Source organism: Corella eumyota, chromosome 1 (genome assembly GCF_963082875.1).
Source record: "Corella eumyota chromosome 1, kaCorEumy4.1, whole genome shotgun sequence".
In the NCBI taxonomy this organism is placed as follows: Eukaryota; Metazoa; Chordata; class Ascidiacea; order Phlebobranchia; family Corellidae; genus Corella; species Corella eumyota.
This window is the reverse complement of record NC_137490.1, coordinates 10,324,056-10,339,115: the sequence shown is the minus strand read 5'-3', so window position 1 is coordinate 10,339,115 and position 15,060 is coordinate 10,324,056. Positions and strand designations below refer to the sequence as shown.

Genomic DNA, 15,060 nt, shown 5'->3' with positions numbered 1-15,060 from the left:
TATCACTTCATTAGATACTTGAAATTAGGTCTCGTTACAAACCTGGTTTTTCTTTTTTGGTTTAATGACGTTGAAAAAAATAATTGCATACGTAATAACGAAACATTTAAACCTAACATTTTTTGTTTAAGTCACCGCAGTGTTAATTATTAGTTAACTGTTTTTTGGTTTTTAAATGATAAATTAAAAAAAAGGTAAACTTAATTTTATAAATTTTAATTGGATACTATATTTTAAAAATATCGTCCATGAAAATCCTGTTTGCCAAGTAACTAATATATATCACGGACCAAATAATATCTCCTCTTGTTAAATGCGAAAAAAATATTAAAAATGGCAACTTACAGTATAATTAAAATAACTTAAAAGCTAAATTGCTTAACTATGGTCCTAATACATTGTATTGATACACATTAGTGGGGTAAAAATAATTAGGTGTGTTAACCAAACATGGCGTAACACTTTCAGTAAGTTATTTTTAAGCAGATTCCTCATAACTTAAATCGCGCTTTAAAAAGTATAAAACCCTATAAACTTTAAAACCTTACACAATCTTAAACTATGTTTATTAGTTTCCGTGACATTTATGTATGTTAAAGTAAAATCTGTTTTACCAAAATCAATTTGAAATATTTCCCTTGTGAACAAAACGCGGTAAATACTTTACATTAAGTGTATAAACCATAAGGCGTTTACCCTTTTCTATTGCACTTAGACGTTCCTTTTGGGTATGTATTAACACGAACTTGTAAGATAAATTTAAAATTTTACTTTATTTTTGTTTGGTGGAAACTGCTTTTTTATAAACAAATCGATTTTTTTAAAATGTAACTTTTGCACCCAAGCATGGAAACCTTTTGTGGTAACACATAATCTAAAAACAAACAAAATCGAGTTTCTACATCAGTAAACTGACTGCAGTTAGTTAATGACTATGGTCGTTAACCACTTGAAAATCTGTTTTTAGATTCGCTTCATTTATTTTAAAAAACTTAAAAATGTCAACTTCATAACAGGCAACAATAACATCAATGAATTATACATTATATTCAAACAAGAATACAATATCCATTTGTCTTTGCATTTGACGTAACGGCTTTTTTTAGATGATGTAACGATTACTATTTTAAGGCATTACCTCATCATAAACATGTTTAAAAATGAATTATAAGTCTACGTTCAAAAAAGTGCCCATAAAACGTTGTAGCTATATTCTGATGTATTTCTTTTACTTATTTGCCCTCATTGTGAGAAGCACGACTTTACAAATTAAACACAGGGTGGCCATTGTAACCCCAACCTTAACTTAATCCTGAATTGTCTTTGCCAGTTTCCGATATCACCTTGACAGATAATTAACCCGCGGAATAGCTGTGTGTTAAATACCGCGTCAAAACTAAACTTACATAACCGGAAAAAATCATTTTTATTTCTAATTATTAAACCCTATTTTATATAGCCCACGTTAATTAATAATTTCTGCAATAAACCACAAAATAAAATCTATAAATAAATAAAAAAAGGCATAAATTGAAAAAATAAATAAAACAACTGCACAAAAACGAAATTCGACAATTTATTACAAAAGCAACCCGAAAATAAAAAAAATAGTTAAAACTGTTTAAGTTTCATAATTAAATAAAATTTAAATAACCTAATTTGGCTTGAGTAGAAAATAACAAACCCGTAAAAGATATTGCAAATTATAAAAGAACAACTGGAATCATTCATTATATTTGTAATAACCTAGTGTGGGCTTTTTAATACCGCACGGTAGAAATTAGTAAATTACGCCTACGCTATTTGCTAAACCATTACAATTTTAAATATGCACTTCAACCTGTTAGTCATAATTCACAAGCAAAATATGACTCACCACTTAAAGTAGTTTAGTTTAACATTTCCAATTTATTAAACATATAGCTCCTGGCGTGATTAAATTAAATTTGTTAGAAGAGAGTTTACACAGCATGGTTAAAAAACTATTATTCTCCTTCTGTTTTTATTTTATGGCATGGTTTATATCATTAGAAAACAAAAAAAGAGTGCACTCCATCATCTATAATAAACACCGCTTTACAACGTTTCATAAAACAGAAATAATGCAGATTTTGTAAGTAAAAATTCGTGATGTGGTAATGATATACGAATAATGTATTTACCACGTCGAGCAAAACCTTTAACAATTTTAACACTTTTAAAAACAATCTGAAAAAATATTCCAAACAAAGAATAAGGCTGTAAAAACTGATGACAGTAAATTCAATAATAAATAACTGCCAATTTTAAGAACATTTAAATCTAAGTCAACATGTTGTTTGTAAAAATTTAACGTTGTAAATGTATGGGTTAAATAATAATTAAGAAAGTGTAAATGCATGAAATAAATTTTAAATAAGATTAAATGGCAATAAAAATGAATGGTAAAGAATATATTAATCACAATATAACAAAGAAAAAAAATAATCAAATATAGCAGAGAAATTTTGAAGAAAAATAATAAATGGGAATAAATAAAATAAATCATAACAAATCAGTGGAATAGTAAAATAATATTTTATATCAATAATGCATTTATCCTACTATGTCTAATTTTCAATATTTAACTAAGTAAAGCTCCAAGAGGGTCATCATATACATCTTCATCTTCTTCCGGTTTTACTGGATTGGATGATTTCAAATTTTTGCTGTTGCTTATCTCTGAGATTTAATTACATAAAATATTAACATTAACAAAAGTTGAATTGTTTGGCTAACAATAATAAATTGTTTGACTAACGATAATAAAAAAATGCATACTCAAACATGGTAGTAAAGTTTTTATAAAAAAAAAACAATTTAAAATAAATGATTAAATGGTGGCAATAAACTTACCTTTAATATCGTTAGGCTTTGGTGATTTACTATTTGCGGAAGTTTTCGCTTTAGTTTTTAAGGAAGTATTTGCAAATAAATCATCTTCTAGATCTTCTCCAAACAAGTCGTCAGTAAATTTAGTTGATTTTTTTTTCTTTTTTGGTTCTGATTTTTTCTTACTAGCTGAATTGTCCCCAAAAAGATCATCAAAGTCATTCGGATTTTTCTGAAACACAAAATGTTTTAATCATTCGATACAAATTTTAATGTTTATACCTTTATTTAAAATTATAAAAATAGCTTACCTTATTTGACACCTTTTTCTCATTCTTTTCCATAGCCAAATCCAAATCTCCAAAAATATCTATCTCCTAAAACAATACAAGTAGCAGGTGAATATTGTAAAGGTTTGTTTAATTATATATATATATGTTTTAAATTTACCTTGCTTTTCTTAACTTTCTCAGATTTTTGCTTTTCAGTTAAAATATCATCACCTACATCTCCGAACAAATCATCATCAAACAGATTGTGTTTTTTAATTTTAACAGCTGATTTTTTATTATCGTTGCTTTGTGAAACAGAAAACTCATCTCCAAAAATATCCTCAAGATTGTCATCTTTTTTAGTTTCTTTGGACTTGGAATCCTTTTTGGAAGCAGAGGAAGAAAACATATCTTCATTATCATCATCCATAAAGTCGTTGAATAAATCATTGTTTTGTTTTGTAGGTTTGGTTTTGGGTATTATCGCAGAAGTAAATAAATCATCTTAAATACATCAATTAGTATTTAATTATAAATAAAGATAATTTAATTTATATTGAAAGAAATATTATGTATATTATACAACTTAAACCATTTACATGTTTAAATCACTAAATAAGCAAAAAGTTTATACCTTCAAGCACAGGAGTTTTTTTGAAAGACTTTTTTTTGGTTGATTTTGGAGATAATTGAGGTGATTTCTGAGGTATTGGCATCTCAGTGTTTTTCACTGTTGTAGATTTCTTTTTATCTTTAGTTTTATTCTTCTTAGAGGGTGAAGACAAGAGATTATCTATAAATTTACCAATTAAAAAATAAAAGAAAGAAAACTGTATTTAAAATGATCAAATAACAAACCTAAGAAATTGTCAACATCATCCGATGGTTGCACAGATTTTTGATTGGAAGTTGGATCTGCTACAATAGAAGATTGAGGTGGACTTGAAATTGTTGGAGCAGAAATAGAATCCACAAAATCCGCTACAATCAAACAAAAATTTACTTAAAATAATTTTTTTATTATCTTACCAATAAATATTTATTTTAAATTGTTTTTTAAACCTCTTATTAGCATTTGTGACTAATTTTAAAATAAGTCTCGAGTTTGTAATAAACCCATATTAACACAAATTATTATTTGTATAATACAACAGTTGTAGCACTTTTACAGCTGTTTAAATTGCACCTGAAAGATTTGAATGTTCTGCAATCTTTTGTCGCGCTCGTCTGGTTTGAGGTCGACGTCCCCCTTGAGCTCTTGGCCTTGTCTTAGTAGCACTATCAAGTGGTTTATCAGAGTCATGAGTTGATTTAATAGTTGGGGTGGCTCCAGGAAGCATTGCATTAGGATTAATGTGAATTTTTAACTAAAATTAAAATATTTACAGATTTTTTGGATAACAAAAAAAGTATATATGTAATCCAGTTTAACATTGCGTAGAGATAACTAAGTTATGAAAAGATTTTTTTAAAAAAATTTCTTTTTAATTTGGGTGAAAAACAACAATTTTAATATAAAAAAAAAATAACCTGCAGTTTTCCTATTGCCTTGGTATTTGTTTTAGGTGCAGAGACTTTTGTAATGTTGGGTATATTGTTAATGGGTTTCGATGGAGAAAATGGCTTAGCAGTAATATTTTTTGACAAAACGTTTGTTTTAGTATTTGCAATAACTTTGGGCTCAGATGGTGTGACAGTAGATGGTTTTTTTAATGACTGGTCATTTCCTGGTTTTATATTATCTGGTTGTTTGGTTAAAATTGAACTCATATCATCTTCTGAACTTGAATCTTTAGAAATACTTTTCTTTTGAGATGAAGATCTATAATAAACAAAAAAAAACATAAAACAATGTGATTTTGATACAGAATATACATGTTATATTTTTATAAATAATATTTAACCTTCTCCGACTGATAGCGGCAAACAGCTCTCCTCCTTTCGCTCCAAATACCGATACTGCTCCTGGAAGAACTTTCTTAACACCTGCCTCTTGTTTCTTTTCTTCTTTTTCAGCTTCTATTTAAAAATAAAAGTATTGTATTAAAATAAGTTAAACTAAAAATAATCATTGTAAAATTATAATTTTAATAACCAAAAAGTATACTGCAATATGAATTAACATTTTTTATCTTAAACGTCCAATTACAAAAATTATGAAATAAGTAACTAATAAAATCAAGAACCTTTGTTTTCTTTAACATTGGGAGTTGTAACTGGTGTTTTAGTGGAAAATAATGAGTCCTCACCATCACTTGAATTCTCACTTTCACCTAATAAACTACCTTTATTTAAAAAAAATACAAAATTACAAATGTTAAGCTTTTAAATATGTTTTTTTAAATATGACAAAAAATTTAAAGCTCGTAAATAATGTTATCAATCTTACTTATATTCTTTGCAGAATTATTTTTTTCTCGAGTCAAATTTTTCTTCTGTAAAGCAAATTTAAATTTAAGTTAATAAACCTACAATTATATATAATCTATGCAAACAATAATACATAATATTTGTTTACGTTACCTTTTCTGGTTGTTTTACTGCAGGGGTAACTGTTGGTGTTAACTTTGGTTTATGTGTTAAAAATAAATCCTCATCACTTTTACTATCACTATCACTATCAAACAATCCTTTACTTTGAACTATTGGCGGAGGTTTAACTTTGGTGCTTCTATTTGAATCAGGAGTGTTACTTGAAGAATTCAATTTGTTTGTGGAGACTGGAGTCGATTTAGAACCAAACAATTCATCATCGCTCTTTAAAAAAAATGAAGTTTTATTTATATTTCTAGGAGAACACAACCAAAATAAGGTGATTATATTGAAATAGAATTAATATTTACCCTTAATTTTTTACAGGGTACAACAATAATTGTATATTGTTTATTTAAAAAGAAATAATTTTAAATTAATCTTAATTACCCCAGAATCAAATAAATTATTCGTATTATTTTTGGATGATTTTTTCACATTTTGAACAGTTTTCTTTGGTTTGGATAAAAATAAATCGTCGCTTTCACTACTTTCTTCAAAAATATTTTCTGAGTTTTGTTTATGAGATTTTTTAGTTGGTTGAGTACTTTGAGGTTTCTTGGTGGGTAACTTGCTAGATTTTATGTTCTTAGAATTGATATTAGATGATTCAGTTTGTTTTGACATTTTCAAATTAAGCGATGTATTCTGAGAAATAGGCTTTTGTGATTTGAACTTGCTTGGATCCTTGAAACTTTGATTTGAACCAAACAAATCACTGTCAGAACTGCTACCAGAATCACCAAATAAACTTTTTTTATGATTTGGCTTTGAAATAGAACTGCTTTTAGTTTTTTCTCCAAAAAGTGTGTCTTCTTTGTTACTATCTTTTGAAACCGACTCACTTGTTTTTTTAGTGATACCGTCCATGGACTTTTTATCAGAATCACCTGATTTTAAATTAAGATCCTTCAAAATAAATTACAATTATTAAAATTTTTGTTTTAAATTTAGATACATGTCAAAAATTATTAAAAAATAATAGTTGAAAATTAAGAAAATTATCAAAAATTATTATTGTTATAGCAAATAGCTTATGTCTTCTAAATGATAAATTATCAAATTATTAGCTTTAATTGTAAAAATAAAACCGAATTAAATTAAAAAAAACAGCAGCAACTTAAATTAAGGATACAGTCTAAACTTTATTAGGTAGAAACAAATACCTCGCTGCTATCGGATGAACTTTGGTTTTGATTTCTTTTTTTTAATGCTGCTTGTAATTGATTTACATCTCCTCCAAACATGGAAACTCCTCCCACTGGACGTTTTGATTTGGCTTGATTGGTTTTCGACTCAGCGCCAGACAAGGATCCTGAATCTAAATTTCAATATTTAGAAAATAATTTTTTGAAATAAAAAGATCCAAAAACCCTTTAAAAATCTAAACATAATATTATTATCTATTTTTAATATTTTTATTCAATGCATTTGTTTTAATATTCTAATAAATATAACTAAATATTACTTTTTATTTTTTTATGTTAACTGAAACTAATTAGATTAGCGTTATAACCAATCTAATTTTAAGTTGACATTTTGAAACCGACAATTATTATAAACCATTTTTCGAAATTTAAATATTAAATAAAAAAAAAAATTTAAATATTAAATAAAAAAAAATTCAAACTTTGTAATTTTTTTCGAGTTTGGAAAAGATTTTCATCCTCACTTGAACTACTTCCATCATCAAATAAACCCTTCGATGGTTTTGTTACTTTTTTCGTAGATGCTTTTAATAAATTTCAAAATAAGATTAAAAACAAATTTAATTGATCATTTAATAAGCTTTTTAAAAAATATTTTTATAATTTTAAATTTAAAAAGCCTAGTTTATTTAAATTATAAAAAAACATTTTTTTTATTACAATTTATAGATCAATATATTTTTTTAATTGATTAATATTCACTACATTAAACTTGTTGATGTTAGATAACTAAAAAGACTAAAACATTCTTTTAATATTAGGAATAACTTACCAGTTTGATTTGTTTTGCTATCTGAGTCAGAGCTACTTTCTTTATTTTGATCAAATAAACCTTTACTTTGAGTTTGACGAGATGGTTTGGGATGTTTGGGATCATAATCATCTTCTTCACTTGAATTTAAATTCGAGGAGGAATCGTCATCCTTTTTCATTAAATAAGTTTTTATTGTTTTTTTTTATAAAATTTAGGATTAAACAATTACAGAAAAGTTAAAAATAAATGAATAAACTCCACAAGATGTTTTTATCAACTTAGTATGTTTAGCTGGGTATAACATAACTACCCAATGGCATTAAAGGAAAAAAACTCAAAAAAAAAAAACTCATAAAAAAAGGAAAAAAACTCATAAAAATTTAATTTAGAATAAAGATTTTTAAAAATTAAACATTTACATGAAATAATCCTTTCTTAACAGCAACAACAGGTATAGATTGTGGTAATTTTTTGACTGATTTCTTGGTTTTATGTGAGGGTCTTGCAACCTCCTCCTCTGACTCCGAGGAAACATATTTCCTTGAATTTGAGCTAACTGAGTGGTCACTACTAGTATCATCATCATCAAATAGACCTTTGGAAATTTAAAAAATTCATTTTATGCCCAGTACCGACTTATAAACACAACTAATTAATTCCATATTTAATGAATACAAATTTTAAACTAAAATATAAATATTAATGTATTCCAAGTATTGAAGTATACAATACAGCATAGCCTAGTACATTAAGTTTTAATTTCATTTTACCTTTTGACTTTTTCGAAGTATCAAACAATTTATTATTGCTGCTAAACAAGTCACCAGATGGGTTAAATATATCAACATTATCTGGTCCACCAAAAAAGTCTAAAATATTCAAACAAAATTGATATAAATGCTAGAGCATATAAAAAAATATAAACAATTTTATTTTTTATTGTAAAAATAATTTATACTGATTGCAGACCTTTATTCTGAGTTGATTTTCTTGATCGAGTTTTTTTCGTTTTTGTTGGTTTCTTTTTTATAACCTAAAAGTTACCCAACAAAAAACATTTAAAATACTTTTACTGAGTTATGAAAAATTAAATAAAACTTCATATACAAATATTTTATTATCGCTTTTTTTAAATTTAAACTTTAGCAGTTTTAATTTTTACTAAATCTTTTTTTGCTACAAAAGATTTTATGTTTGAAATTAATAAAACAAATTATTCTAACTTGTTCGCTAAAAATAGGTTTAACTTTAACACTTTTAACAAATTAACATGGTAAAAGTTTTAAATTTGTATTCAACTTTCTTTAAATCATATTTTTGTTACATAACTAGTTTCTAAGTAAATCATACTTTTAACCTTTTTATCTTCTTCAGACGAAAATGAATCTGTTTGACTTTTGTTGTTAGTGAACAATTGTTGGTCAACATTACTACTACTACTACTACTAGCATCAGATGAAGAAACACTTTGATTTTTTGCCTTGGCCTGCTCATTATCTTAAAAATAGGTTATAATATTACTACTTATACTGATTGTCTATTAATAGTAATCAACAGCTTTTTTTTAATTAAAAATTTTTATATTTAAAAAGAAAAACACTTAGACATTAGAAATGTAAGAAAACAGCATTTTTATCAAATAGTTTATTTTATTTCAAAATACCACAAAAACAAAATTTTAATTATCCTACCATCATCGGAAGATATATCAGTAGAAGAAAGATCAGAAACAGTGTTAGCCTTTTCAATTTCCTCTTCAGATTCAGTTAATGATCCCGCCTCACTTTCCACCTCATCTTAATTTAATTTAAATTTCAAAAAAATTTTATTTTTTTACTTTAATTAAATTAGTTTACATTTTTAAATATTTCTAATTAGTTTTTAAAACAAATAAACATTATTATAAACAAATGTGTCCAATAAAACTGGAATTTTTGACAATGTTGTAAGAACCAAACAACTTTTAAAAATTATTGCTAGGTTTTAAAAAATAAAACGTTTTAAATATTGTTTATACATTGCAATAATTGTTTATACATTGCAATAATGTTTATACATTTGCAATAATTGTTTAGTAACTGTTGTTTCTTACATTAAATGTTGTTTTACTAGTTAGGCCAAAACATTAATTAACTTGAATATCGTCTAAAATGCTTAATAATATAGAAATTTAAACTTACCCAAAACTAATAAAATAAAAGATAAAAATAATTTAACTGTTCCGAAAACCAATTTTAAATTTTTCAATGATAAACAATGTGTTGTAATGTTTCCATGTATTGGTTAGTTTTTTTCAATATAATTAAATGCTGTATTTATATTATCCTTACAAAAAAGTGTTTATAATGAAGTTGACTGCTTGTTTAATCAAAAATAAACATTTATTCAATTTTAGTCGACTGTTCTTCCAGTTTAAAATAAAAAATGTGTTAGGTATATTTATTTGTCATGGTTGTGCTTGCCACCTTGCAACCATGTTAATAATTAACTTGCAGATTTAACTTTTTCAGATGACTTTAATTTGTTGTAATTAATATAGACATAGTTTCCTTACTTTAACATTTAAATACAATACTCTTTTACAATCATGTTTTAAAGTAAAAAGAAAGGAGTAAAACATAAGCATTCAATAAGTCAAATGATCATCTAACAGTTATCATATTTAAATTAGTTTTGCTGTATAACTTTGCAGAACCATATTCTACTAATTATTGACTTCAATATCCAGTTTTAAAATTCTTTTTTAAAATTTTGATTTAGTTTAAAAAAAAACAAACATTTTAAAACAGTTTTAATAAAAAATCTTTAAAAATAGGCTACTTAAAACAATATTGTAAGCTTTTAATTTTATGCCAAACTGTTAAATATATATTACATTGATCTAAAATAATCGTTATAACAGCATAACAAAATATTTGTCAAAGGTAAAATAAATGTAAAAATGTACTTACCAGAACTTGGTAAATCACCTACACCAACATTTTCATCTTCATAAAAATCCCGACTTCCAATCAAATATGGAAGTGGTCTGTTCACATATGGATCCTATTAAAAATAATATTTAATTATAATAAAACACCTATTTTAAAAATGTTTCATCGAGAAGACAAGGTTTTTAATTATTTTAAATTAAATGTATATATTTAATCTGGAATTTGTTAATAAACTTTTTTGCACAAAATTAATTTATTATTGCTTAAACCAAATTTATCCATTTTAAAAACACAAATAAGATTACTTTGCCCCACCCATTTAAATGCAAAAAAACTTTTTCTATCTAGCCCATGTGTTGTAGTTAAAAGGAAAAACAATAAATTTTATTAAAAAATTGCGTTGCTAAATCTAAAACCTTAATTACTATTAAAGATACAATTTAATATTAGCCACCATCAAACTAAACCAAATAAAAAAAGAAAAATTTAAACAAACCAAAAAGATATTTAAAAATCTTTCAGAAAAATAAATTAAATTGCGAGATATATTGATGTACCTTTGGTTCAAGAATGACCTCCATTTTAACATCATCGCCATCATCTTCGTCATCTGAAAGATCTGATTCCGATTTCATATCCAAAATATCAAAACAATTTTCTACCACATCAAGTCCAAAAGAAAATGCAACTTTTAACTAAAAAAAGTTTTATCTTATCATATTAAAGCTATACAAATAAAGTATAAAATTAATATTTTGAATTAATAGATTTTAGTTTAATACATATTAAGTAAAAATTTATTGACTTTTGAAATTAGCTCCTTTTCTCTTTCCTCCTTAGTTTTCTGCTTGGCTTCATCATTTTCTTCATTGGTTTCACTTTTGATTGACACATCTTCATCATAGACTCTCTTTCATACATTAATTTTATTTATAGAAAACTATATTTCAATTTCTTTATAAATTGCTGTTAATAAGACTAAAAATTTAACATGAAATGAAAAAATTCCATTTATCATACCATTACCAAACGAACTTTACACCATACCATAGTTTTCCATAAAGTTAACTTAGTTTTTTTAGTACCGTTCCTTAAAAACACCATAACACTTACATTTTCAAAAAACTGTTTATCACTAAGAGTTAAAAAATAATCAGTGACACTTTGGATTTTTGTATCTAACAATCTAGTGTCATAACTAAGTTGTGACACTTCCCGATGAACATCATTAGCTCTTCCAGTTAATCTTGTTGCAAAATCTTGCATAAGTTGTAAAAGCTAAAAAAATAACAATATCAAATTTTAGCAACATTTGTTTAACACATTTTTTGCAAACATACCGTTTCACAATGACAAAACATATTGTTTAGGAATCGTTAAAAAAAAAATAAAAAAATAAAAGACATTGTAGAATTTTGCAAAAAAGTTAGGTTTTGTACTAACTTGTTTATATTAATTTTCTTAATTTAAAAATAATGTACCATGTTATGCTACAGTGGGTATGTTGTTAAAAAAACACATTTTTAAACATTTTAACTGCATTTTCATTATAGCTAATGCAAAAAAATTTATAAAAATTAAAAAACAAACCTTAGCATCTCCACCTAATGACCAAGATTCTGCATTTTCACGAATCTTACTAGTTGTTAAAGCTTGGTCAGACATCTTGGTATTAAAAAAAAGCGAAACAAACTTCTACGAGCTGACAAAACATGTATTAGTAATGATTTTTTGTCTGAGTGGCAAACTGTCTGACTGTACCTTAATAAACAAAACCTTAACCCGTTCGCATAACTCAAAATTTTACACTGTTTTATATAAAATAAATTAAATAGCTTGCCTGCAGTAAGAATTGAAGCCCAATAAAACCAAAACAATTACTTTTTTTTATAAGAATGTAAAGATAAGTTTCATTTGCAATCTTTTTTATTTTGATCTATAACGCATCAATAAATATAATAAAAAGAAATGTTCAATAAGCAAATACCTCGTTTTATATCTTTATCCTCGCCATAGGAACGACGTAAAGTACTTTCTAGACTAACACAAATAAAAATTGGGAACAAAACTAAATTATTGTCGGCTTAGCAACATTTTTTTAATTTTAAAATAAACAAATTTTGATCTACACAAATCTGTTTTTATTTTTTATTTATGTGTAGTGAACCACGTGCACTAACTATTACTGGACATCTGCTAACTACGGTTGCCGACACTACTGTAAGTTGGGGTATTAGATTAAGTTATTTACTTCGTTAGGGCAAAGAAAGGATATATTATGGGTAGATTATAGTCAAATTTATTACGAACCACGACTTTATTTATGTACATGACCTTGCCTATATTTGTAATAAGTACAATAGCCTATAAAAAAATTAATTAGTAGTTAGAACATAGTGTTACAAATTTAGCTAAGAACTTTCCTTTCTTACTTGATTAAAAATATTTAGTAAAATAGGCATTTTTAGAATTGCATATAGCCTGTAAAATCGAATGTAAAACAAACAAGGTTTAGTTAAGATTCCTTGAATTTATTAACAGAAAATAGGTAAAAAAAATTTACACTTTTTTAATAATCCAAGCGGTATATTCATTTTGTCCTTCTGTTAATATCTATTTATAAGAAAGTGATTGCCACCTTCAAAAATAAAAATCTGGCAGCTTGGGATTTCATAAATTATTATTACTTGATAGTTAAAGTTGGTATATTTTTTACATAATAAAAATTCAACATAGGGAAAAAATTTATAAGTGTTAGTTATTAGAAAAAAAAAATTAAAAAGAACATAACACTCTAATTAATGAAAATTTATTTATATAGGTCTATTTTTGTGATGCTATGTGTTGTAAATAAAGTAATTGTGTGCTTCTGTAAGATTGAATCTGCCTTGAATGACCACAATGTAACCATAAAATACATTCAAAAAATTTTAAATGTGTTGATAAAATATAATTTGGGGTATGCCTGGAATGACCACAACAATAACGACTCTAACATTTGTTTATATTAGAGTAATCTAATCATGCTAGAAACTACTTCTGTGTTTTTTTTACTCTTATGTATATAAATAGGAAATTGATATTAACGATAGAATGCATAATTAAAATAGCCTGTGACTAAAGAAAGTTTGATTCGTGTAAAATTAGGTAGTTTAGTAGGTAAACATTCCATTTGAGCTTGGTCTTAACATTCTTAAACTGGATCGGTAAATACAATTCTACCAATGTGCTAAACAATAATGTCACCCTTTCCAGCAAGAAAACATAATGTCATCCTTTTAAAATTGCCAGCGCAAGCCGCACAATAATAATCTTAAGCAACCACTGGATGTCACTGTTTTAAAGTCTGTGATAAATGAAGTGAAAAAATAAAGTAAAAAACTTATTGCAAGGTTAAATGACACTAGATTTAGATTAAGTAAAACTGAATTTTTTTCAAACCCAACCTTACAGCTTAAGAACCTAATTAAATGTTTGATGTCGCTGCTTTTGCCAACACTACTGCCCCAATTCCAGTTTGTGATGTGCAAATTGTTCTACTAAATTACACACCAAGAATTTTTATTTTACGTTTTACGCCAGATGAAACACCAGAAAAAAGATGCTTTTGTTATCTGAAGTATTGCCAATTCAACATCTTTACCCCAATACAAAGAATAAGCTTTCGGCAATTTTTTCTTGATAAAATTGCTCAGCCTTCCCCAACTGCAAAAACAGGTAAACGTACAAAGGTTAATCCATATAAAGCAATAGTTACAAACAATACCGTATTAAAAATTTAATAGAAAAAGCACACAAAATAGAAGCTGCTAAGAACATAAATAAAAAAAAGGCAAAGGTTAGTGAAAGTTCTGACTGGGGTGATGTGATAGTGCCCTAAAAAAGTGAAGGTGAGAAAGACTTTGATGATAATAGTGATGCTGAATTTATGTTCCCACCAGCAACAGTAGGGAAAAGTTATGTTTCCTGGATTTTTCTATGTAAACAACTCTTTTAAAAAAAATCTTTCCATATAACTAAGCATTTTTTGAAAATTCAAATGGCCCCACAGAAAGTTTGCCACTAGACTGCTCAAAGTCTGGAATTGGCTACTAGATCACATTTCAAAAAACTCCAGGGGGGGCATTACGAAACTTGTTTAAAAATGTCACTTTTAACGAACGAAAAAGCACAAAATTTAGCGAGTAGAATTTACCGTCCGTTAACTTAGCGAGGAGTATTTTGCCTTGATTATTGCTTTGTTAAATATTGAAAATATTCTTGCGGTACATAAATACTCATATGTTTTTTATAAAAATAAATTTTGAAATTTAAAATAGCCAAGTAAATGCTTAAAAATATCTCCAAATATTAGTATTTAATTTTATCAACTAAACTATCGGCCATACGCGATTTAATTTATCTTTTGGTAAACCTTTACAATAAATGTAAAGTAAATGTATTTTAAAACAATTTATAATAACAAAGTGCATATGTATATGTGGACTATGATATCAACGAATGGTTTAATC

At 26.2% G+C, this 15,060-nt stretch overlaps 1 protein-coding gene across 2 annotated transcripts; it reads right to left on the bottom strand.

Moving 5' to 3' along the window:
- Positions 1-1,740: 1,740 nt before the first annotated feature.
- On the bottom strand, positions 1,741-12,470 carry LOC145751172 (uncharacterized). Of its 2 annotated transcripts, none has more exons than XM_082567284.1 (26): positions 12,140-12,470; positions 11,659-11,827; positions 11,355-11,455; positions 11,107-11,244; positions 10,568-10,661; positions 9,308-9,412; positions 8,974-9,113; positions 8,586-8,649; positions 8,387-8,485; positions 8,036-8,211; positions 7,635-7,785; positions 7,285-7,386; positions 6,821-6,975; positions 6,045-6,563; positions 5,646-5,879; positions 5,512-5,557; positions 5,309-5,407; positions 5,027-5,141; positions 4,653-4,944; positions 4,309-4,489; positions 3,981-4,103; positions 3,757-3,915; positions 3,301-3,626; positions 3,162-3,227; positions 2,875-3,082; positions 1,741-2,700 (listed from the first exon to the last, which is right to left on the bottom strand). In XM_082567284.1, the coding sequence occupies exons 1-26, from the start codon at positions 12,212-12,214 to the stop codon at positions 2,603-2,605; spliced, it is 4,035 nt and encodes a 1,344-aa protein (XP_082423410.1). In that variant the 5' UTR covers positions 12,215-12,470; the 3' UTR covers positions 1,741-2,602. The 2 variants fall into 2 exon arrangements, with proteins under 2 accessions (XP_082423410.1, XP_082423402.1); XM_082567276.1 differs by having other exon boundaries at positions 11,355-11,459; positions 11,663-11,827.
- Positions 12,471-15,060: the final 2,590 nt, after the last annotated feature.

Excerpts from the sequence above, each read along its gene's own strand:
- LOC145751172 (XM_082567284.1), bottom strand. The coding sequence starts at position 12,214 with ATGTCTGACCAAGCTTTAACAACTAGTAAGATTCGTGAAAATGCAGAA. Across the intron at positions 10,662-11,106 it reads AGGTCATTCTTGAACCAAAG|GATCCATATGTGAACAGACC; the intron begins GTACATCAATAT and ends TATTTTTAATAG. Across the intron at positions 2,701-2,874 it reads AAAGCCTAACGATATTAAAG|AGATAAGCAACAGCAAAAAT; the intron begins GTAAGTTTATTG and ends ATTAAATCTCAG.